Source organism: Carcharhinus amblyrhynchos, chromosome 7, assembly GCF_965287045.1.
Source record: "Carcharhinus amblyrhynchos chromosome 7, sCarAmb.v2.hapA, whole genome shotgun sequence".
Classification (NCBI taxonomy): Eukaryota; Metazoa; Chordata; class Chondrichthyes; order Carcharhiniformes; family Carcharhinidae; genus Carcharhinus; species Carcharhinus amblyrhynchos.
The window spans coordinates 106,918,591-106,944,200 of NC_137330.1; the positions used below are offsets into that span (position 1 = coordinate 106,918,591).

The window sequence follows — 25,610 nt, forward strand, 5'->3', positions numbered from 1 at the left end:
GAAACAGCAGTGTGTATTATCTACAAGATGCACTGCAGCAATTCACTAAAGATCCTTAAACAGCACCTTCCAAACCCATGAACATTTCCATCTAGAAGGACAAGGGCAGCAGATACACAGAAACACCATCGCCTGCAAGTTCCTCTCCAAGCCACTCACCGTCCTGATTTGGAAACATATTGTTGTTCCTTCGCAGTCACTGGATCCTGGAATTTCCTCCCTAGCAGCATTGTCAGAGAATCAGAGTCCTACAGTGCAGAAGAAGGCCATTCGGCCCATCAAGTCTGCACTGACCACAATCCTGTAAGACGTTGTGGGTCAACCTACAGCATGTGAACTGCAGTGAATCAGGAAGGCAGCTCACCACCACCTTCTCAAGGGCAACAAGGGATGGGCAATAAATGTTGACCAGCCAGCGACACCTATGTCCCACGAATGAAGAAAAAAATGCCAAAGATGTTTCTTGTTGGTTAACTTTCCTCCAGTTGAAAAGGTTGGGTTGGAGCTTCAGGGTAATGTTGAGTGCCGTCTTTTGGAGTGGTGAGTGCAGCCAATGTGTGAAAGCTCTCAATGCAGGCTGCATTCGATATTGTGCATCCAGGCGATTCCTCCGTACAATGTTGTACCTGCAAACCTTATTCAAGGTAAATTGCATGTCAGTCACGGACACAGTTTGCTCAGTCAAAGTGATCCCTTTGCCATCATCATAGCGTGTTCCTGTAAGACATAAACAGGGCTAACCTTTCCTGGTCAGGGAAGGCCTTGCACATTTTTATTGTTAAATTTGGGCAGGGTACAAAATGATTGCAGAGGTGCGCTGACCTGGCTAAGATCTTTATTGTACGGGTTTTAAAATGACAAGAACTGGATTAGGAAAATTGAACAGCTATGTAAAACATGTCAACGGGTACAGAACTGTAAAATGTACATTTAATGTCAATTGAAAATGTTATATTGTGAGTCGGGAAAGAGAAAGAAAATAAACTCAACGCAGAGGCCTCCATCTGCTTAAAATGTACAAATACCAAGAATCCAACATTTGTACTACGCAGCCAATTAAAGGACTGTAGTAACATCTAAAAACACATTACTACATTTGTGCATCTGCTGTCAAAGTTATCGAGTGCATAGTAATTCTCTTAAAATAATCCTTAAGGATGTCATTGACTGAATGGGAAGCAATCTGGAAATGCGAGTGGTTACGGCGCAGAGGTCAAAGTTACACGTACAAAAAGCATTGTTAAAAAAAAACAAAATCAGCAAGTGAGGTTAGATGTAAAAGACAGGCTGGAATGGCTGGAGTTCCGTCATTTTTGTCCTGTGAAGCACAAGTGACCGAGTTTCGCTGTGCCAACCCCCGCTGGAGTCCATGTGTACTTCTCAAGGCCAGGGTTAGTCTCTCAGTCCGGAACGTTCCGCACGCTTGTGAAGTATGAAAAGTGCTCCCGCAAGTTGCGTCGCGTGCAGCAAACCTCCACGGTGTCTCTCACCAGCGCCGTGCCGGTGATCTGGTAAGTAGACTCAGCAACGCAAGGAGTATCAACAACAGCTGTTTTGCCGCACGAATTTGATTCGCGTCGCTGGCAAGCTGGATCGTCGTCGACGTGAGGGGGGTGGGGTGGGGTACATGATGAATGAGTAGGGTTTTAGCACAAATTTCCTTAAATATATCCTTTCTCAGATGACATAATATTACATCACTAGGTTCTTTTTTTTTAAAAAAAAAATTCTTACAAGTCTTAAAACCGAGTAGTAATAAAAACCAAATCGGTGCAATTGTAATCAGAGTGGTGCAACAATATGCAGGCACAGTAAAGACGACAATTGCTTTTGGCAGTTTCCTATGTCACCGAATGGCTCTACAACCATAGCAAGATGCAGGTATCTGGGCGGGGGGGGAACGGGGAGAAATATCACCCAAACTCTCAGGTTTTATCCTTTGCGAGATTTCTCAGCTGCAAACAACCTTCCTCTTCTCGGCCGAGCTGCTGCCGTGTTGACGGGAAACTTGTGGCGGCTAACGCAGAACCAGAAATGAAAAAGAGACGACCCTTCAGAAAGGAAACGGCAGTCTTAACATTAGGAGGAGGAAGGGGACATTCACTGATTGCCACCGGCTTTCAGCACGGTGCGGGGACAACAAAAACTCGACAATCGAATCCCCTGGAGTGTTCTTAGCCAACATTCAACAAGTTCGGCTGAACTGACAGGCAGGCAGTTGAGGGAGTTTGGCGGGGGGAGGGGGAGGAGAAGAGGGGGAGCGTGGGGAAGGTGATATATTGGGTAAAAAGTAGCATCTTAGAGATGATTCTCCGTCAGTTCAACAATGACTATTATACAATACTAACATTCTGATATATTTAAAAAAAAAAGCCATGCTCCCTCTTTAAGGTGAAGGAAAGGAGCTTCCATTGCAAGGAGCGAGGGCATGACACTAGAAGATACCAGTTTCTGCAGAATGACAACTCAGACGCTGGGAGCCACCTGAAACGGCAACGGAAAGAGGGCGGCATCACCCACGGACGAGCAGTTTGTAAAACAGTGCAGCCGGCCCGTCACAGGTTGTCTCCTGGCTGATACTGAGGCTCTGTCGCAGTGAAGTAGTCCTCCAGGAAGGCCTGCAGATACTCAAAGGTAGGCCTCTCCTCCGGGTCTTTCTTCCAACACTGTATCATGAGCTCGTGAAGGGAGCTGGGGCAATCCTGAGGAGACGCCATCCTGTAACCGCGTTCCACCTGCTCCAGCACCTCACGATTATTCATGCCTGATAAAGGGACAGAGAGGTGAGTTAAAACGGTAAGACAATAAGACACAGGAGCAGGAGGAGGTCATTCTGGCTGACACTGCAATTCAACGAGATCATAACTGACCTGATAATAGAAGCTTAGCATCCATACAATGCAGAAGGCAGCCATTTGGCTCATCCAGCAGGCACTGACAATAATCCTGCACTATTCCCATAATCCCCTCTATTTACCTTGTTAATTACCCTGATTCTAATTTAGCATGGCCAATCCACCTAACCCACACATCTTTGGAGTGTGGGAGGAGAACGGAGCACCCACAGGAAACCCCATGCAGACACACCCGAGGCCAGAATTGAACCAGGGTTCCTTGCACTGTGTGCCACTGTGCTGCTCCCTTAATCCTCATCTCCACTTTGCCACCCATTGGTCTTAATCCCCAGAAGACAGAGTAGATGTTAATCTCAATTTAAATTGGGAAAAAAAAAGACATCACAGATACACGCCATAGATTCTGTTAAATGTAACAAACCACGCACCTGCGCAAGGATATTTTGGCCCTGGAGGGAGTGCAGAGGAGGTTTACTAGGCTGATACCGGAGTTGAGGGGATTGAGCTATGAGGAGAGGCTGAATAAACTGGGCTTGTACTCGTTAGAGTTTAGAAGAATGAGGGGAGATCTCATTGAGACGTATAAGATGATGAATGGGATGGATAGGATAGAGGTGGAGAGACTCTTCCCGCTCAAAAAAGACAGTAGGACTAGGGGGCACAGCCTCAAGATAAAGGGGAGGCGGTTTAGAACGGAGTTGAGGAGGAACTTCTTCACTCAAAGGGTGGTGAATCTCTGGAATTCTCTGCCCGTTGAAGTGGTGGAGGCTGCCTCGCTAAATATTTTTAAGAAGCGGGTTGATGGGTTCTTGATAAGAGAGGGGATTAAGGGTTATGGGGAGAGGGCGGGAAAGTGGAACTGAGCCACAACAGATCAGCCATGATCTTATTGAATGGCGGGGCAGGCTCGAAGGGCTAGATGGCCTACTGCTGCTCCTATTTCTTATGTTCTTATGATCAAGAAGTGATTTATAACCAATTCTAACCATATCCCATCATCTCTATTTAGTTTTAAGGAATGTGGGTAACACTGGTGGGGCATTATTTTGTGCCCATCATTAATTGCCCTGAATGCACAAAGAGTCAAGGGCATGTAGTGTGAGACTGGCATTGCATACGGACCAGACTGGAATGCTCCATTCCCTGAAGGATATACATTGGGTTATTCCAACAGTCTGGCAAATTTCGCAGCCATTTGTCTGGTCTGGGTCACAAGTGACCGATTTACCATGGTTGGATTTGAATGGACAACCTCTGTCTGGCGTGAGCCCAATAATTCAGTCACAGGCCCTGTACCATACAGAGAGAAAACATTAAAAATACTGAAAACATAACGCTTTTGCAAATACAATTCCAAAGCAAAAGTAGCTTCATAGAAACTGAACCACAGCTGTTCCAAACTGCTGCTGGGAATAAAATGGATTCCTTCAAGATCGTAATAGATTGCAGCACGGTGGCACAGTGGTTAGCACTGCTGCCTCACAACGCCAGGGACCCGGGTTCGATTCCTGGCTTGGGTCACTGCCTATTTGGAGTCTACACGTTCTCCCCATGTCTACGTGGGTTTCCTCCCACAGTGCAAAGACCTGCGGGTTAGGTACGCTGACAATGCTAAATTCTTCCTCAATGTACCCGAACAGGTGCCAGAGTGTGGTGACTCGGGGATTTTCACAGTAACTTCATTGCAGTGTGAATCTAAGCCAACTTGCACTGATAAATAAATAAACTTTAAAAAACTTTGGTCTTAATGACATTACTGTTACTAGAGAGGCGGTGCTCGACAGACTGGAGGGGCTGATTGTGGACAAGTCCCCAGGACCGGATGGAATGCATCTGAGGGTTCTGAAAGAAATGGCGGAGGTGATAGTGGATGCCTTGGTGGTTATTTTCCAAACGTCGCTGGATTCCGGGGAAGTGCCGGATGATTGGAAAACGGCTAATGTTACGCCGTTGTTTAAGAAGGGTGTCAGGCAAAAGGCGGGGAATTATAGGCCGGTTAGTTTAACGTCTGTGGTAGGTAAAATGTTAGAATCTGTCATTAAGGAGGAAATTGCGAGGCATCTTGAAGGGAATTGCTTGATAGAGCAGACGCAGCACGGTTTCATTAAAGGGAAGTCGTGTCTGACAAATTTACTGGATTTCTATGAGGATGTGTCTAGGGCGGTGGATAGAGGAGAGCCGGTGGATGTGGTCTTTCTAGATTTTCAGAAGGCGTTTGACAAAGTGCCTCACAAGAGGTTATTGCAGAAGGTCGAGGGACATGGAGTTGGGGGTAGGGTGTTAGCGTGGACAGAGGATTGGTTGTCAAATAGGAGGCAGAGAGTGGGGGTCAACGGGTGCTATTCGGATTGGCGGATGGTGACTAGTGGAGTGCCCCAGGGGTCGGTGCTGGGGCCTCAGCTTTTTACCATTTATATAGATGATCTGGAGGAGGAAACCGAGTGTAGAGTGTCGAAATTTGCTGATGACACCAAGATTGGGGGAACGGCAAATTGTGCGGAGGGTGTGGAGAGTCTGCAGAAGGATCTAGATAGGCTGGGCGAATGGGCCAGGAAATGGCAAATGGAATTTAATGTTGGCAAGTGTGAGGTGGTCCACTTTGGTAGGAAGAATGGTAGGAAGGACTATTACTTACGTGGCGAAAAACTGCAGCAGGCGACGGTGCAGAAGGACCTCGGGGTCCTTGTGCATGAGTCGCAAAAGCCCAGCTTGCAGGTGCAGCAGGTGGTCAGGAAGGTGAATGGGATGCTGGCCTTCATAGCGAGGGGGATTGAATATAAAAGTAGGGAGGTCTTGCTGCAGCTGTATAGGGCATTGGTGAGGCCGCAGCTGGAGTACTGTGTGCAGTCTTGGGCGCCGCACCTGCGCAAAGATATTTTGGCCTTGGAGGGAGTGCAGAGGAGGTTTACTAGGCTGATACCGGAGTTGAGGGGGTTGAGCTATGAGGAGAGGCTGAATAAACTGGGCTTGTACTCGTTAGAGTTTAGAAGAATGAGGGGAGATCTCATTGAGACGTATAAGATGATGAATGGGATGGATAGGATAGAGGTGGAAAGACTCTTCCCGCTCAAAAAAGACAGTAGGACTAGGGGGCACAGCCTCAAGATAAAAGGGGGGCGGTTTAGAACGGAGTTGAGGAGGAACTTCTTCACTCAAAGGGTGGTGAATCTCTGGAATTCTCTGCCCGTTGAAGTGGTGGAGGCTGCCTCGCTAAATATTTTTAAGACGCGGGTTGATGGGTTTTTGATAAGAGAGGGGATTAAGGGTTATGGGGAAAGGGCGGGAAAGTGGAACTGAGCCACGACAGATCAGCCATGATCTTATTGAATGGCGGGGCAGGCTCGAAGGGCTGGATGGCCTACTCCTGCTCCTATTTCTTATGTTCTTAATGTGAGGGGGAGAAGGGGAAACACAAAGGAAGCATGCCCATTTATGGTACCATAGACCTCGAGGGTAAATTATAAAAAAAAAATACATTTTTCTGGAAATGTGAAGTTTGATGGAGTCACCAACACATTCAGTGCCCTTTGTGAAGCCCTATGTCCACACACCATTTAAAACTGCTACAGGAGGAGTCCTGGAACAGTGATCCCAATCAGGGATGCTGACTCATCTCTTCAATTGTTACAGATGCAAATTCACTTGTCAGGGAAAGTCAGATACTTAGAATCATAGAATCCCTACAGTGCAGAAAGATAGCCACTCGGCCCATTGAATCCACGCCGACTACAATCCCACCCAGGTCCCATTCCCGTAACCCCATGTATTTACCTTGCTAATCCCCTGACACTAGGGTCAATTTAGCACGGCCAATCAACCTAACCTGCACATCTTTGGACTGTGGGGGGAAACCGGAGTATCTGGAGGAAACCCACGCAGAACAGGGGAGAATGTGCAAACTTCACACAGACAGTGACCCGAGGCCAGAATTGAACCTAGTGTTGCTAACCACTGCACTACCGTGCCACCCAGAAAACTTAATTTAAATTTACTCATGAAGATATCTCTCGCTAATGAAGTGCTTTTAAAATATAAAGTTTCTTTCCACGTGTTTGTACCCACTGAGATCAGCTTCCCTGGAACACAGCACTTGACATTGAATGGCAGGAAGTACAAGTGTTATTTGATCTTTGGAGTAACGCTTCATCCACATCCTCTGTGAGGTAGAAAAAAGCCCTCTGGCTGCCCATCCAAGTGCCGATTGCTTAACGCTCCTGTGAGCGTACGATTACTTTTCACCAGAGCAAGACTGGTTGGTGACTGCAACCCCCTTGTACAAAAACCTTCTGCAGAGATAACACCAAAATTAAACTATCGACTTTGTGTCACTGCCCCCAGACATTTTTCACATTCTTTCTTGGGGGGAGAAGAAAAAGGATTCTTATTCCCAGCAGACAGGATGCCAGTTGTGCATCACTAAGAGTTTAATACAAAGGTGTGGTGTTGGAGTCATTTCCAAAATACCACGGATCCAGTCACGCCCTGACTCACTGGACACTTCTGGTGTCAATCACCACTCCAGGTGCAAAAGTTATGATGAGTATAGCAATTTGTTCAAATTGATTTCTTACTGTCTGCCAGCTCAGCCCGCCACTCCAGGTAAAAAGCTGGGAGCTCCTGTCTCTCACAGGAGACTGGAGTGCAGAAATCAGTGCAGTGCTGAGGGAGGAGCACAACACTGCCGTAAGCACTCTCTTTCAAATCAGATGTTAAATTGAAGTCCTGTCTGCTGTGTCATCTGGGAATGCCAAAGAACCTGTTGGTATGGAAATCGGCAGCCATGTTTCCTTAGTTTGTTTATTTATTAGTGTCACAAATAGGCACACACTGCAATGAAGTTACTGTGAAAATCCCCTAGTCACCACACTCTAGCGCCTGTTCGGGTACACTGAGGGAGAATTTAGCACCTAACCACCACGTCTTCCGGACTGAGAGGGGAAACCGGAGCACCTGGAGGAAACCCATGCAGACATGGGGAGAACATGCAAATTCCACACAGACAGTGAACCAAGCAAGTCTTTCGACCTGTGGGAGGAAACAGGAACATCCAGAGGAAACCCACGTAGACACAGGGAGAATGTGCAGACTCCACACAAACGGTGACCCAAGCCGGGAGTCAGACCTGGGTCCCTGGCGCTGTGAGGTAGCAGTGCTAACCACTGTGCCACCATGCCAACACTAACTAAACTTTGAAAGTAGTTCATTGACCATTTGGCACTATGGCATAACGTGGGATGGCAGACGATGCTATATAAATGCAAGTTTGTTCTTTTTGCTGTTGGGACTGAAAATTGGCAAAGGAGCAATAAAAAGATAGATATTCCCTATCTATCATCATGTGTGAAAGTGAGATAAGGTTCGTTGTATTGTGCTATTAACAACAGATAGGAACATTGGCAGAGGGCCCAGAGTTAACACTCCTTAATTTATCCCTCGGAATCACTGGGAGTTTGTGACAACCTTCACTTGAAGCAATCAGTAAAAAAAATCTGAATGATGAAATTATTGAGCCAATGGATCGGGACACAGCACCGCTCTTTATCGTGATCTCAGGACTTGAACCAGTCTGTATAAAAGTGAGGAACTATGGGCCTCTAACTCCTTACACTGGACTTGTTTAAACATCCCATCCCCCCCCACAACAGAATTCAAAATGGTTAGTTCATGCATGGAAAATATCCCATCTCCCATTTCGACTTGAACTGAGTGCTTTCATTTCCCACAATAATCATCTGGACCATCTGCAATTGCCAAGTCAGTCTCTCTTCTCTCTTTCTGTTGGAGTAGAGGATGACTTGCTTCCCCCACTGAAAATGAGTTCCCAGGCGATTGAGGATTCCAATATGTCATCTACAGTCTGTGCCACAGACAGGGCAGATGGTGGAAGGGACGGGGTGAAAGGGAAGTGGGTGGGTGGGTGGAAGTGGGGGGTTGGGGTGGGATGCCGGGGTTGCCACACGCTCCTTCCACTGTTGACACTTTGGCCTCAACTTGTTCTCGGTGATGGATCTCAAGGTTTTCAGCTCTTTCCCGGATGCTTTTCCTGCTCTTTGAGTGGTCTTGAGCCAAGGATTCCCAGGTGTCGGTGGGGACGTTGCACTTTTTCAAGGAAGCTTTGAGAGCGGGTCCTTGAAGCATTTCCTCTGTCCTCCAGGAGCTCGCTTGCTGTGTTGAAGCTCTGAGTAGAGCACTTGTTTCATGTCAGGTATGTGGACGGTGTGGCCCATCCAGTGGAACTGATCGAGCATGGTCAATGCTTTGATGCTGGGGATGTCGGCCTGAACGAGAACACTATCCTGTCAATGGATTTACAGGATCTTGTGGAGGCAGCACTGGTCCTACTTCTCCAGGGTTTTGATGTGTCTGCTCTACAGAGTCCACATCTCTAAGCCACTTGGAGGGCAGGGTACCATTACTGTTCTGTAGACCATGAGCTTGGTGCAGGCTCTGAAGTCTTGGTCTTCGAACACTCAGGCGGTGAAGGGCTGCACTGTTACACTAAGACTGATGTTGTACCCAATTTATCGACAGGATCTTGTGCTGTTTATGAATATCTTTCTCCTTTCTCAGAAGGCGAAGGAAATTTGGCATGTCAGCTATGGCGCTCGCCACTTTTACAGATGCACCTTAGAAAGTATTCTTTCTGGTTGTATCACAGCTTGGTGTGGCTCCTGCTCTGCCCAAGACCACAAGAAGCTACAAAAGATCATGAACGGAGCTCAGTTCATCAAGCAAACCAGCCTCGCACCCAATTGACTCCATCTACACCTCCTGCTGCCAGCATAATTAAGGAACCAATGCACCCCAGACATTCTCTCTTCCACCTTCTTCCATCGGGAAGAAGATAGAAAAGTCTGAGGTCATTTACCAATCGACTCAGGAACTGCTTCTTCCCTACTGCTGTCAGACTTTTGAATGGACCTACCTTGCGCTAAGTTGATCTTTCTCTGCACCCTAGCTATGACTGTAACACTACATTCTGCACTCTCTCCTTTCCTTCTCTATGTATGGAACGCTTTGTTTGTACAGTATGCAAGAAACTATACTTTTCACTGAATGTTAATACAGGTGACAATATTAAATCCAGTAATAAACTGTAGTGATATTCCTGAAGTTCACTCTGCTCGCTGTCACAAATGAGTAATTATGAGTTTACAAATTTTAAGGGCAGCTGTTTTAAAGACACATTCCTGCTTTCAAATTTTACACCGAGTAAAAGCCTTTTTCAAAATGCAAGCATAGACAGACAAAATAACACCTTTGGTGTTTATTCAAACCTTGTCATACTCGTATCAATAGACCGGCTGGTTACAAAGGATCATTAACAAATGCAAATGCACTTCTGGGAATGTTCACTGGATTCCAAAGGTGTGAAAAACCCTTTCACTTCTGAGTGAATTGGAGACAGGAAGAGAATTTAAAGGACCTCTATATAACCAATGTCTTTGCCTCCTGGGACAATACTTCGTCAAAAATAACAAGGTAATCTTTTTCAGTTATATAACAGCACGAAGCCTGTTTGAGAACAGTCATCGTGTGTGTGGAATCCCAGCAAGAACTCAGAGAAACAATCTCGGAGAGGGTTCTTGGTCAAGGGAGACAACGAGGAAGGTTTGCAGAAAGAGTCCATGCAATCCACAAATGCCATTATCTTAGAGTTAATGAGGAAGAGATTTACTAGGATGCTACTGGGACTTAATAGTTTGAATTATAAGGAGAGGCTGGATAGACTGGGAGGGACCCTTTTCCCCAGAGCATAGGAGACTTTTAGGGGTGATCTTATAGAGGTCTATGAAATAATGAGGGGCATAGATCAACTGGATAGTCAATACCTTTCCCCAAAGGTAAGGGAGTCTAAAACTAGAGAACATGGGTTTAAAGGTGAGAGGGGAGTCCAGAAGGGCAGTTTTTTCACACAGAGGGGAGTGAGTGTCTAGAACAAGCTGTCAGAGGTAGTAGTAGAGGCGGGTAAAATTTTTAAAAAGTGTTTAGATAGTTATATAGGTAGGATGGCTACATGGGCCAAACATGGATAACTGACCCCAGCTTAGTGATTTTAAAAAAGGGGTGGCATGGACAAGTTGGGCCGAAGGGCCTGTTTCCATGCTGTAAACCTCTATGACTCTATGAAAGGGATACTCTCTCTCCCAAACACCTGCTGAGTCTATCTGAAAAGGCAAACCTCCAAACAGAAGCACCCACAGCTGTCATACAGAACCTCAAGTTTCAGCCCCTTCACATCTGTAAGATGGAACTCAAACAATGGGCCCGCAAAGATATTCAGAGAGACTGATCTTAAATCTCATCAATGAACATCATTGTCCTTTCGCTGCATTTTAATCTTTGTAACCGTATTTTAGGAATTCACTATATCATTTGCATCCAAATATCTCATGGCTATATTTCTTGTAATACATTCATTTTGATCTTGTTTGAGTAAATCTAGCTTGCTGGGTTTATTTTGAAATAAAATAAACTATTCATAAATTAAAATGGGGTCAACATACATGCATAAATTCTTAGCTGATGGATCACTAAGGAAATTTTTTTACATGGTTGACACTTGTTTTTATTCATTCATGGGACATGAGCATCGCTGGCTGGCCAGCATTTATTGCCCATCCCTTGTTGCCCTTATCCAGAGGGCAGCTGAGAGTCAACCACATTGCTGTGGCTCTGGAGATACATGTAGGCCAGATGGGGTAAGGATGGCAGATTTCCTCCCCTAAAGGGCATTAGTGAACCAGATGGGTTTTTTCCAACAATTGTTTCATGGTCATCGGTAGATTCTTAATTCCAGATATTTTTGGTTGAATTCCAATTCCACCACCTGCCATGGCGGGATTGGAACCCAGGTCCCCAGAATATCAGCTGAGTTTCTGGGTTAATAGTCCAATATATAGTCTAATAATAGATAATACCACCAGGTCATCACCTCCCCATTATGATCCATTGGTTTGGCTCTACTTGGTTGAAGGTCCAAACAATTTCATCTCCCTTATCCACAATAGCAGCTACGACATGTACAATGAAAATATTACTTTTTTTGTATCTGGCAAGGTGTCCGTGTTAAAGAACAGCCCCTGCATACAATTAGCTTTTACATTTTAGAAAATTACAACAATCTTCGAGTTGACAATCTGGTCAAAAATCTATCTAAAGTACTGGCCCTTTTACACATTTTAAATTGAGCTAACCTTAAAATATAACTATCCGAGAATGTGTTTCATTGAGGAATGAGTTGGCTTCTTTTTAAAAAGTACCTGGTTTCAAATTTATCTCAAGTTGTTACTTTTGGAGAAAGAATGCGTCCAAATTTCATTTTAAAAGAGGCAGAAAACAGGACTCCTTTTCTTGGATTCTCTGCCAAGGGCAAGGCTGGACTAACAGCTGAACACCTGGCTCCAAAAATGAGTGAGTTGTTCTCTGCGAGTCTTACCTGGATACGGCACTCTCCCCTTCGTCACCAACTCTGTCAGTAGGATGCCAAAGGACCAGACGTCTGACTTGATTGTGAACCTCCCGTACAGTGCAGCTTCTGGTGCTGTCCATTTTATGGGAAATTTTGCACCTGGTTGTCGGGGGGGGAAGGAGATGAGGAGGTAAATAAGATATTCCAAAGTTTTTCTTTTTAAAATTAAAAAAAAACTCAAGTAAAGAAACTGCCTCATGGGATATTTCTGAGAAATGTTTGTTCTCTTTTTCTATGGGCAGTTTTTCATCTTCTTCACATCTGACATATTGCAGTCAGGATGATGGATGTACATTCTCTACCAAGTTATCAACGTCCCAGTGACGGTCCATGCAGAAATGTCAGACACTGCATGAACACAACTTTCCACACTGACTTGCCCTTCTCATTATGGGATGGAACATTAACTTACAAGTTAAAAGTGAGGGGTGAGGAGTTTAGGGGGATTTGAGGAAATACTTTTTAACTCAGAGGATGGTGATGGTCTGGAATGCGTTGCCTGGGATGTGGTGGAGGCAGGATGCCTCACATCCTTTAAAAAGTATCTGGAATAGTACTTGGCACACCATAATATTCAAAGCTACGGGCCAAGTGCTGGCAAGTATGATTAGGTGGGCAGGTCAGGGCCTTTCTTGCATCGGTGCAGACTTGATGGGCCAAAGGGCCTCTCTACACTGTAATATTCTGTGAATTCCCTTCCCCCAATCCCTCACCCCTCCACCCCCAACTCCTTCACCCTCCTACCCTCACTCCATTCAACACGGCTCATGCTGCCATGATGGTGTCACAGTGGTATCATAGAATGTAGAACAGTATAGCACAGTGCAGGCCCTTCGGCCCTCGATGTTGTGCTGAGCTAAAATCGCCGAATCATCTTTCGGTCCAAACACACAAAGCATAATTTCTGCCAATGTACCATCTTTTGGATGAGACTGGATTAAACTGAGACCCCGTGTGGCAATGTGAAACATCCTATGGCACCACTGCGAAGAGGAACCAGGAAGGTCTCCCAGTATCTAATCCTCAGCCAACATCACTAAACCAGATTGTCTGGTCATTATCACATTGCTGAGAACGGAGTTGAGGAGGAACTTCTTCACTCAAAGGGTGGTGAATCTCTGGAATTCTCTGCCTGTTGAAGTGGTGGAGGCTGCCTCGCTAAATATTTTTAAGACGCGAGTTGATGGGTTTTTGATAGGCAAGGGGATTAAGGGTTATGGGGAGAGGGCGGGAATGTGGAACTGAGCCACGACAGATCAGCCATGATCTTATTGAATGGCGGGGCAGGCTCGAAGGGCTAGATGGCCTACTCCTGCTCCTATTTCTTATGTTCTTATGTTTGTGGGAGATTCCTGTTTGTAAATCGCCTGTCATGTCTCCTATGTCAAAACAATGATGGCAGTTCACAAGTACTTCATTGTCTGGAAGGTGTTTAGAGGATGCCCAGAAGCCAGTAAAGCACCTATATAAATGTAAGGCCTATCCTCCTTCTAATAATGCGGAAAAGAAGATAGAAGATAGAACACAGAACATAGAACATAGAACATTACAGCGCAGAACAGGCCCTTCGGCCCACGATGTTGCGCCGACCAGTTAAAAAAAAACAATGACCCACTAACCTAAACCAATCCCTTTTCGTCCATAAACCTATCCACGGATCTCTTAAACGCCCCCAAACTAGGCGCATTTACAACCGCAGCAGGCAGGGCATTCCAATCCCTCACCACCCTCTGGGTAAAGAACCTACCCCTGACATCCGTCCTATAACTACCCCCCCTTAATTTAAAGCCATGCCCCCTCGTGCTAGCTTTCTCCATCCGAGGAAAAAGGCTATCACTGTCCACCCTATCTAAACCTCTAATCATCTTATATGTTTCAATAAGATCCCCTCTTAGCCGCCTTCTTTCCAGCGAAAACAACCCCAAATCCCTCAGTCTCTCCTCATAGGACCTCCCCTCCATACCAGGCAACATCCTGGTAAACCTCCTCTGCACCCTCTCCAAAGCCTCCACATCCTTCCTGTAATGTGGGGACCAGAACTGCACACAGTACTCCAAGTGCGGCCGCACCAGAGTTGTGTACAGTTGCAACATGACGCTGTGACTCCTAAATTCAATCCCCCTACCAATAAACGCCAAGACACCGTATGCCTTCTTAACAACCCTATCTACTTGATTCCCAACTTTCAGGGATCTATGTACACATACACCTAGATCCCTCTGTTCATCCACACTATTCAAAGTCCTCCCGTTAGCCCTATACTCAACACATCTGTTATTCCTACCAAAGTGAATTACCTCACACTTCTCCGCATTAAACTCCATCCGCCACCTCTCGGCCCAGCTCTGCAACCTGTCTAAGTCTTCCTGCAAACTATAACACCCTTCCTCACAAGATGGCAAATTCTAATATCTTATACAATAAGATAAAAACAATTCCAATATTCACATTTTGAAATTGGAAAAAAATGTTCATGAAAAGTTCCCGAACAGTCTCCCTGTAGTCTTTTACGTTCCTCCTCACCATTTCCCGAAAATCCCACATCTGACCTTTGGTAAATTTAGAGATCTTTCACCGAAATCACCTACATTTACCAAGAACAATGAGTGGGCCCAACAATGACTCAGGGAGATATACAGCACCGAAACAGGCCCTTTGGCCCATCTCATCTGTGCCGACCAGATGACTAAACTGAACTAGTCCCATTTGACTGCGTTTGGCCCATATCCCCCTAAATCTTTCCTGTCCATGCTTCTGTCCAAATGTATTTTAAATGTTTGATTTGATTTATTATTGCCACATGTAATAGTATATAGTGAAAAGTATTGTTTCTTGCGCACTATACAGACAAAGCATACCAGTCATAGAGAAGCAAAGAAGAGAGTGCAGAATGTAGTGTTATAGTCATAGCCAGGGTGTAGAGAAAGATCAACTTAATGCGAGGTAGATCCATTCAAAATTGTAATTGTTGTAAAAGTTGTATCTGTGCCTGTCTCTGCCACATCCTTTGGTAGCTCATTACATATCCGCTCCACACTCTGAAAAAGTTGCCCCTCGGGTCCCTTTTTAAATCTTTCCCCTTTCACATTAAACCCTCTAGGTTTGGACTAGCCTACCCTAGGGGCAGCATGGTGGCAGTGGTTAGCACTGCTGCCTCACAGTGCCAGGGACCTGGGTACGACTCCTGGTTTGGGTCACTGTCTGTGTGAAGTTTGTACGTTTTCCCCATGTCTGCGTGGGTTTCCTCCAGGCGCTCCGGTTTCCTCCCAAAGGCTGAAAGATGTGCTGGATGAATGCATTGGCCACGCTGAATTCTTCCTCAGTGTACCCAAACAGGCACCGGAGTGTGGCGACTGGGGGATTTTCACAGTAACTTCATCGCAGTGTTAATGTAAGCCTACTTGTGACTAATAAATAAACTTTAAATAAAAACTTTACTTTACCCAGGGGAAAAGACTGGCTGTTCATCTTATTTATGCCTCTGATGATTTTATGAAGCTGTAATGACCCAAGGTTACACTACTTCTGGCTATCTCTAGTCAGGAAAATTGCCAAATACCCTGCTTCCCATCCATCAGCCAAAGTTCAATTCATGCTCCTGCGTCATAAGCCCATTAACCAACAAGTCCCATGAGATGTCTCATCAAGTCAACTGATCACTGCTTGAAAAACTCTTAAGTCTGTGCCAAGTATCAAGTAGCTTAGCTGTGTTGGGGTGGGGAGGACAGTCCTGGGTTGGGCCATTTGCCAGTGCCTGCAGTTGTTTTGGGAGAGGTGGGCGGGAGGGGTGGGGGAAGTGTATAGGGCAAAGACTGAGTGCACAGGGTGGGGGTCGGTTGGCCATTGGGCAGGGCTCACCCTGTGCCAAGTGCTGCCATTTGTAAAGCAATTTCCATTTCAACTATTATGTCGCTTTGTGCACCTTTTTTCTGCCCATTATAACTAAAAATCAAAATGTAGTTGGATTAAAAGATGAATTATGTACCTATGACTGAGTATACTTTTTGCGGTAACTGATCGGTGCACCAAAATTGTGGGATAATTATTTGATTTATTATCACATGTACTGGTATACAGAGAAAAATATTGTTTCTTGCGTGCTATACAGACAAAGCATACCGTTCATAGAGGAGAGTGTGCAGAAGGTCAATTTAGTGCGAGGTAGGTCCATTTTAAGTTTCTAAAAAAAACGGCACAAGCACTCAAGAACATAGGAAACATTCTGCCAGTGATTGGCATATGGTTTTCAAAATATGTTAGTAAAAGAGAGTGCAGAAGGATAAGCAGAGATGATGTCTCACAGGCTGGATATACCTTCTGTATCAAAATTAAATTATTAGCCTTCATTTAAAGCTCATTTGAAAATTTGTGGAAGATCGTTTTGTTCAATTATTTTTTAAGACGCAAAAACCAAAATGCAGAAAGAGCTTGGATTTATGCTGCACCTTTTGCAACCTCAGAGTGCCCAAAGGCACTTTACACAAAGTGAGAAGCTCTCTGCAGTGTAATCTGACACTTCAGCCTAGCACTCCCTCAGCCTCGATTTTATGCTTAAATTACCGGAGTGGGGCTTGTGCCAGCAACCATCTAACTGAGATTCAGTACTAGCACCGAGATCCTTTGAATATAGCTGAGATTTTCACTGAGCAAAGTCAAACGTAATTCAATCTAAAACAGAAGCTAGAGCAGACATGTAATCAGTACAGCATCCCTTATACGCATTAAGATCAGGACCAGGCCATTCAGCCCCTTGAACTTCACTTAGTTTGTGGCCAGTCTATACCCCCAAATCTCATTTATCTGCCTTTGCTCCATATCCCTCAAAAACCTTAATGGAGCAAAAAGCTCACAACTTTTAGTATTGTTCAATTATCCAAACAGACACGACCTCTTAGCAGAAGAGAATTCCTTTTAACATCCTTAAGTACCTCGATCAAACCGCCCTGCCAATCCTGCGTACTCAAGGGAACGCAAACCAAATTTGCACTACCTGTCTGCACAATCTCACCCTTTAACCCCTGCTATTAGTCTGCTGAATCTGCGTTGTGTCACCTACAAGGTCAGACTATTCTCCCTGAGGTGCAAAGCCCAATACTCAACAGTGACCCCTGATGGAATCCAATCAAAGACTGCACACAACTGGAATATCAAAGGATTCTGAGTGCTGATGCCTGGTGGGCAGTGCCAAGGTGCCCCCTGGGCATTGGCACTTTGCCCCGTGGACAGCACTAGGCGGCCCAGGTTCCCCACAGGTGGGGGAGCTATACTAAACCCCGCTGGAATGAACCATTCCTGGTTGGGGGTGGGGGTGGGGGGGGGGGGCGGAGCACACTAATAGGCCAGAAGACTTCAGTCCTAGGCCTACTAATGTGATTCAAGTTGTATGCTCGTTGTCATCTAAATAATTTAGGCAGCTCTGTGCTGATTTCTGGTGCAGAGCTGATGGCGCCGGAAATCCAGTATTGGGAGACTTGTGGAGGCTATGGCGCCCAGGAGGGACCCCACAAAATGGCCTCCGTTCAAATCTCCCAGCCCCGCTGCGCTACAAAAGCAAAGCAGCACGATGGAAGAATCACCTCCTTGTCTCTCTCGCTTCTCCCAGGGTTTTTGCGCCCTTTTTGAGATTTCGTTTTTTGTGTAGACACATGGGCCTTCAGCTCCCAGTCCCGCTGGTCACGCACACGGGCCTGACTAACGTGAAAAATCTAAGCAGCACACATACGACTCTTTCCCAGCCGGTGGGAGGCCCAGGATTCATCGGGTCTTGGAGATGTCAAATACAGAACTGAAGGTGAAGGCTAGTTTTAACGACGTGAATTTTGAATCTTTAGTCATGGCACACTTGGGGGAGGGTCTTCATGGCACACCAGCCTGCCACAGCACACGGACCTGGAACCACTGACCAGAGGGAGCCAGAGTGGGCGTCAGAGGGAAGGAATGAGGTGCTATGATTTTTAGCAGAGGCCCTGGTCTTCCCCAGGTGGGTCAGGGCTAAAATCAACTCCAGAGCTCCGGAAAGACAAAAGTCCCAAATTCAGGCTTTCACAGGAAGCTGAGCTCTTCAATTCAAAACTTTATGAAAAAATATTAAAATGTCCGAGATAATTCTGAGAGTAGAGGTAATTGTGGTGTTGTGAAAACACATCTTCGTGTATCTTTTGGGCGTACATGTCCACCGATCACTGAAAGTGGCAATGCAGGTGGAGAAGGTAGTCAAGAAGGCATAAGGCGTGCTTCATCGATCGGATTATTGAGTATAAAAATCGGCAGGTCATGCTACAGCTGTACAGAACCTTAGTTAGGCATCATTGTGTACAAATCTGGTCACCACTCTACCAAAAGGATATGGAGGCTTTGGAAAGGGTACAGAAGAGGATTATCTGGCATGGAGGGCATTAATTATAAGGAGAGAAACTCGGCTTGTTCTCACTGGAACGATGGAGGTTGTGCGGGGGTTGGGGGGAGCGGTGACCTGATAGAGGTTCACAAAATTATGAGTGGCATGGACAGAGTGGAATCAGATGCTTTCTCCCAGGGTTGAAAAGTCAAGTACAGGAGACTATTTCCTCGGGTGGATGTAGATGTTACTAGGGGGCATAACTATAAGGTTCATGGTGGGAGATATAGGAGGGATGTCTGAGGTAGGTTCTTTACTCAGAGAGTGGTTGGGGTGTGGAATGCACTGCCTGCTGTGATAGTGGAGTCAGACACTTTAGGAACTTTCAAGCGGTTATTGGATAGGCACATGGAGCACACCAGAATGATGGGGAGCGGGATAGCTTGATTTTGGGATTGGACATAGCTTGGCACAACATTGAGGGCCAAAGGGCCTGTACTGTGCTGTAACGTTCTATGTTCTAAGGGGGTATAGGTTTAAGGTACTTGAGGAAAAGTTTAGAGGAGATGTGCAAGGCAAGGTTTTTTTCCCCCCACACAGAGGGGGGTGAATTTCCGGAACGCGGTGAATATCTAGAACACGCTGCCCAGGGAATAGCGGTGTTTGTTGCCCATCTCTTACAGCACTTGAACTACACAGAGGACACTTGAGTGTCGACAATATTACCGTGGGTCTGGAGTCACACATAGGCTCAACCAGATAAAGATAGCAGATTTCCTTCCTCAAAGTGCAAGAGTGAACCAGATGGCTGCCCATTACTGAGACCACCTCCAATTCCAGGCTTATTGTGGGAATTTAAATTCCACTAGCGTTGTGGTGGGATTTTAAAAAATTCATTTGTGGGACAACCGACCAGCATTTCTTGCCCATCCCTAGTTCATCCCATCCCCAGTTGCCCGAGGGCAGCTGGGAGTCAATCACATTGCTGTGGCTCTGAAGTCACAAGTAAGCCACCAAGTAACAAAGAAACATAGAAGATAGAAGCAGGAGGAGGTCATTTGGCCCTTCCAATCTTCTCCACCATTCATCACAATTATGGCTGATTGTCCAACTCAATAGCCTAATCCTGCTTTCTCCCCATAATCTTTGATCCCATTCGCCCCAAGTGCTATATCCAGTCACCTCTTCAATACATTCAATGAATTTCACAGGCTCACCACTCTTAGGGTGAAGAAATGTCTCCTCATCTCTGTCCTAAATGGTCTACCCTGTATCCTCAGACTGTGAACCCCCTGGTTCTGGGCACCCCCACCATTGGGAATTTCCTTCCCTATAGGACGTTAGTGAACCAGATGGGTTTTTCTGACAATTGACAATGGTTTCATGGTCATCAGTAGATTCTTTAGATTCTTAATTCCAGATATTTGTTGTTGAATTCAAATTCCACCACCTGCTGTGGCAGGATTTGAACCCAGGTCCCCAGAACATTAGCTGAGTAGCTGGATTAGCGAAAATACCACTTGGCCATTGCCTCTCATATTTCCAGAGCATTAGACTGGGTCACTAGACCAGTGGCATTACCACAACACCATCGTCTTCCCCCAACCCACTTCAGCTGTCAGTCAAATTACTCTTCAAAATGACAACAGAATTCATAAAATGCCATAGATGAGGGCTGCAGTATACTTCTCAGATTCTTATCCCCAAACCGAATGAACTTCCCTACTATATATTAAATAAGAAGCAGCGAGTTGCAAGGCTTTTCACATGGAAAATGTCAGAGAGATGATTAAATCATAGGTCAGAAGTGACCATCTATTCTGAAGAGAGTATGTAATGTGATGGGTTTTATATTGTATAAGAGGGGGTGGAGCAAAGCAGAAGGTCAGTGATTGGTGGGAACAGTACAGATGAGAAGGTTATCAGACAGTGGAGACATTAATGGCAGAGTGAAGGTGCTAAATGACAAAGATTCAGAATGCGCCAATAGGAAAATAAAACGAAAGCAAAACCTGAGAACAAGTGAGAGCTGGCCCAGCGGGGGAAAGGAATAAAAACGTATGGGATTTTAAAAAGAGGTCAAGGAGAAACAGAAAGGTCAGTCTAAAGTTGCTGAACTCAATGTTGAGTTCTGAGGGTTGTGATGTGTCCTAATCAGATGATGAGGGGCTGTTCCTCCAGTTTGTGTTGGCGGTGTGGGGCGGGGGGGGGTTCTTTCAGGTACCAGTTTGTGTTGGGTCTCACTGGAGTGTTGCAGCAGGCCAAGGGCCAACATATGGACCTGATACGAGACCTGATACCTGATAAGAACCTTTGTTCAATAAGTGAGGTGCAAGGTATTGGGGGGAGTTTTCCTGTCCTGCTCGCCATGAGAATCGTAGTGAGTGGGCTGGGGGCAGACCACAGAATCCCACAGAATCCCTACAGTGCAGAAGGAGGCCATTCGACCCATCTAGACGGCACCGACAACAGCTCCACCCAGGCTCTATCCCTGTAACTACACATATGTATCCTGCTAATCCTCCTGACACTAAGGGGCAATTTTAGCATGTCCAATCAACCTAACCAGCACATCTTTGGAGTGTGGGAAGAAACCGGAGCACCTAGAGGAAACCCACGCAGACATGGGAAGAACGTGCAAACTCCACACAGACCCAAGGCCGGAATTGAACCCATGTCCTTGGAGCTGTAAGGTACAGTGCTAACCACTGTGCCACCGTGCCCCATTATTAGGTACATTTCTAACTGGGAATAAATAAGAGGATGAGATTTAAGCCAGCTGGTTCAAATACAGCTCCCAGCACCAGCTGCTTACCCAGGATCGGGTATCTAGGAACAGTGGGCAGCAATTCTATTGATGCACGTTGATCTCTCAGAAGGCAAACGCTCTACTTCCAGAGGAAGGCAAGCCAGCCAGTCCATCAACACCCCTCAAAGATGGGGTTGATTAAGATCTGGAAACATTGCTAACTACAAGCATACAGGCATTAATATATTCAAAAGGACTATCTGAGGCTGTTAACTCATCAGCCATCTAAGGAGACAAGTCCTAAACTAATCTTACCAATCTATCTCAATGTCAGACATTGATTGCACCAGTATATTTATCATTACTAACAATGCTGAATTACTGTGACATAACCAAACTACTGCTTATTTTGACAACTAACCCTATTTGGTATTCACTTGCATACTCAATGTTAAAGTTTAAACACAATGATGGTTCAAATGTTGATAAAATATTGTTAGTCCATTATTTTGCTGTGTGACTTTGGCAGTGGCCAGGGGTTAATTTATTTACTTGGAAGCTTGGGCAAGCTTCGGTGGGAAGTTGGTAGTGTTAAACATTGATCTAATCAGAACTGGCTGATACATGAGAGACCTCATTAACAGCATAAACTGAGCGGCTAACTCCAGGTAGTTCCTTGATCACGCACCAGGCACAAGTCAAGAGTGTGATGGAATGATCTCCAGTTGCCTGGATTGCCAACAACACTTACACATAGCATCCAGGACAAAGCAGCATCCTGTCCACCACTGCTACACAGGGGCAGTATGTGTACCCTCTACACAGATACATAGAAACCAATAGGAGCAGGAGGAGGCCATTCAGCACTTCGAGCCTGCTCCGCCATTCGTTATGATCATGGCTGATTATCCAACTCAATAGTCTGATCCCGCCTTCCTCCCCCATACTGTATAGAAACATAGAAAAGCACTGCAGCAACATGCCAGGGCTTCTTTGACAGCACCTTCCATACCCATGACCTTAACAACCAAGTATGTGGTCAGCAGAAACATAGGAACACCAAAACCTACAAACATAGAAACTAGAAGCAGGAGTAGGCCATTCGGCCCTTTGCACCTGCCCTGCTATTCATTTTGATCATGGCTGATCATCGAATTCAATATCCTGATCCCCCCCTCCTCCCACACCCCTCGATTCCTTTAGCCCCAAGAGCTATATCTAATTTTTTTCTTGAAATCAGACAATGTTTTGGTCTCAACTACTTTCTGTGATAGTGAATTTCACACATTCACCATCATCTGGGTGAAGAAATTTCTCCTCACCTCAGTTCTAAAAGGTTTACCCCTTATCCTCAAACTATGACCCCTAGCTCTGGACTCTCCACCACTGGGAACATTCTTTCTGAATCTACCACCTTCTTCAACTGCCCTCCAAAACCACACTTCATCCTGACTTGGGAATATATCACCATTCCATCACTGTCACTGGGTCTCTCTCTCTGCCAGCACTGCAGATGTGTTTGTGCTATGTGGGCCCCAATGGTTTAAGAAGGTGGCTCACCGTCACCTTCTCAAGGGCAATTTGTGATGGGAATAAATGCTGGCCTTGTCAAAGATGCTCACAACAATAGGGCATGTGCACAAAAAAGTACTGCTTATATTCAATGTACAATGGCCCAAATTATCGCAACGGGACCAAAATGATCAAGGGCAATGGAATAATCATGCTTCACATAAAATAAAAAAGTTCATATAAACAAATAGGTTAATAACTAGAAGTTAAAAATTTAGCAGCACAGTGGTTAGCACTGCTGCCTCACAGCGTCAAGGACCTGGGTTTGATTCCTGGCTTGGGTCACTGTCTGTGCAGAGTCTGCACATTCTCCCCGTGTCTGAGTGGGTTTCCTCGCACAGTCTGAAAGATGTGATGGTTAGGTGCATTGGCCATGCTAAATTCTCCCTCAGTGCACCCGAACAGGCGCCAGAGTGTGGCGACTAGGGGATTTTCACAGTAACTTCATTGCAGTGTTAATATAAACTGACTGTGACACTAATAAAGAGAGTTTAATCTTGAATCCCACACAGTAGGAGAGAAGCCACAGGAGGCACTGATCACCTGTCACCAGGGCTCTTACTCTGCATTCACCTGTGCTGGACAAAGGATACTTTTTTTCCTACTCTAAGCATATTGCCAAAAATCTGTGATTAAATGATGCTGCAGAGGAAAAGACTCACTTTTCAATAAAACTAACATTTTTCATTACTTAATTAAATGTTACACTCAAGATTTAATGCATCAGTGGGTTAACATTAATCCAAAGTCAACACATCTAAACTATGCGAGTAATGTTATAGTCAAGTTTCTACTTGTTCTCCCACATGAACCAGCTCTCATGGTTTCTGCTCATTTTAAACTGATTCATGATACACTGCCAATGACTGATGACTGTCCAGTTTTACTTTGTACAGGTATGTCCCTAGGTTCCCACAACTGGAACAAAATATTCTCTATTTTATTCTCTCTCCGCCGGACATCCGCAAATCCACACTTCCAGCAAATGTCAAGAGATGACCTTCAGGATCAGGAATCCTGACACATTCCCTTCTCTCTACTGTAGGCTTGCTGAAGAATTTTCCCACTTTGCGGACCTCAGCACAGAGCTGGGATCAGAATCCTACTAGGCAGGAGGAGGCCATTCAGCCCATCAAGTGTGCACTGACCACAATCCCACCGAGGCCCTAACCCCATAACCTCATGCATTTACCATAGCAAATCCCCCTGACACTAAGGAGCAATTTAGCATGGCCAATCCACCTAACCCACACATCTTTGGAGTGTGGGAGGAAACCGGAGCGCCTGGAGGAAACCCATGCAGACACGGGGAGAATGTGCAAACTCTACACAGACAGCAACCCAAACCGGGAATCGAACCTGGGTCCCTGCACTGTGAGGCAACAGTGCTAATTATCATGCCGCCCATAAAATTTAACCTTGGATCTCCCAGTTTTGTACGTTCACCTAGTACTTGCTGTACCATCACAGAACATTGTTACCCTTGGCAGCAGAACTATCTGCTAACTGGATGACAGTTACAATCTAAAGATGTGCAGGTTAGGTGAATTGGCCAAGCTAAATTGCCCCTTAGTGCTCAAGGATGTGAAGGTTAGATGGATTAGCCACGGTTACGGGGCTAGGGTAGGGGGTGGGACTGGGTTAGATATTCTTTTGGAGTGTTGGTGCAAACTCAATGGACTAAATGGTCTCCTTCTGCACAGTAGGGATTCTATGGTAACTAATCTCTTTCCCCTCATATACATAATACCAGCTGCATCTTGAGGGAGGTGATGGTATTATCGTTAGACAATTAATCCAGAAATTCAGCTAACATCCTAGGGACCCGGGTTCAAATCCCGCCACGGCAGATGGTGGAATTTGAATTCAATAAAAGAATATCTGGAATTAAGAATCTACTGGTGACCATGGAAACCATTGTCGATTGTCGGGAAAACCCATCTGGTTCACTAATGTCCTTTGGGGAAGGAAATCTGCCGTCCTTACCCGGTCTGGCCAGGTGATCCCATGGCCGCGGCAATGTAGTTGACTCTCATCTATCCCCTGAACAAGGGTAACTAGGGATGGGCAATAAATGCTGGCCTGCCAGTGATGCCCACGTCCCATGAATGAATAAACAAAATTTCCATGCTGGTGCTCCGGCTAACACAAAGATTGCAAATGGACGAATGATTGCCTCCATTATGAACGCCACTGAGATCACATTTTACTCTGTCCAAATCAAAAAGAAATCAGAAATTTTATGTGTTGATAACAGATACACAAGGACTATTAGATTCAGATGGAGTGAATTTAAATGTTAATTATCAAAGGAAAGAAAGGTTTTTAATCGCAATAACATCTTACAGCAGGATATTTCTGGATATCCTAGAACTCTTTCGTTTTATTCTTGTATGGGATGTGGGTATCGCTGGCTGGGCCAGCATTTGTTGCCCATCCCTAATTGCCATGAGTGGCTTAGAACAGTACTGCACAGGGACAGGCCCTTTGGCCCATGATGTTGTGCTGAACATGACTCCAAATTAAACTAATCCCTTCTGCCTGCCCTTGGTCGATATCCCTCTATTCCTTGCATATTCACGCACTTATATACAAGCCCCTTATATGCCCCTGTTGTAACTGCCT

The 25,610-nt window shown here is 45.5% G+C and overlaps 1 protein-coding gene across 3 annotated transcripts in view; it reads right to left on the reverse strand.

Annotated features, from left to right (window-relative positions):
• Window positions 1-818: 818 nt before the first annotated feature.
• The window catches only part of LOC145345188 (tyrosine-protein kinase Fyn), a 282,549-nt gene continuing 257,757 nt past the window's right edge, over window positions 819-25,610 (reverse strand). For all 3 annotated transcript variants that reach the window (XM_080192923.1, XM_080192922.1, XM_080192924.1), the window contains 2 exons: window positions 12,295-12,426; window positions 819-2,764 (listed from right to left, as the gene is read on the reverse strand). In XM_080192923.1, the coding sequence (XP_080049049.1) occupies window positions 2,556-2,764; window positions 12,295-12,426 (341 nt within the window). In that variant the 3' untranslated portion in view covers window positions 819-2,555. The remainder of the gene's footprint in view (window positions 2,765-12,294; window positions 12,427-25,610) is intronic.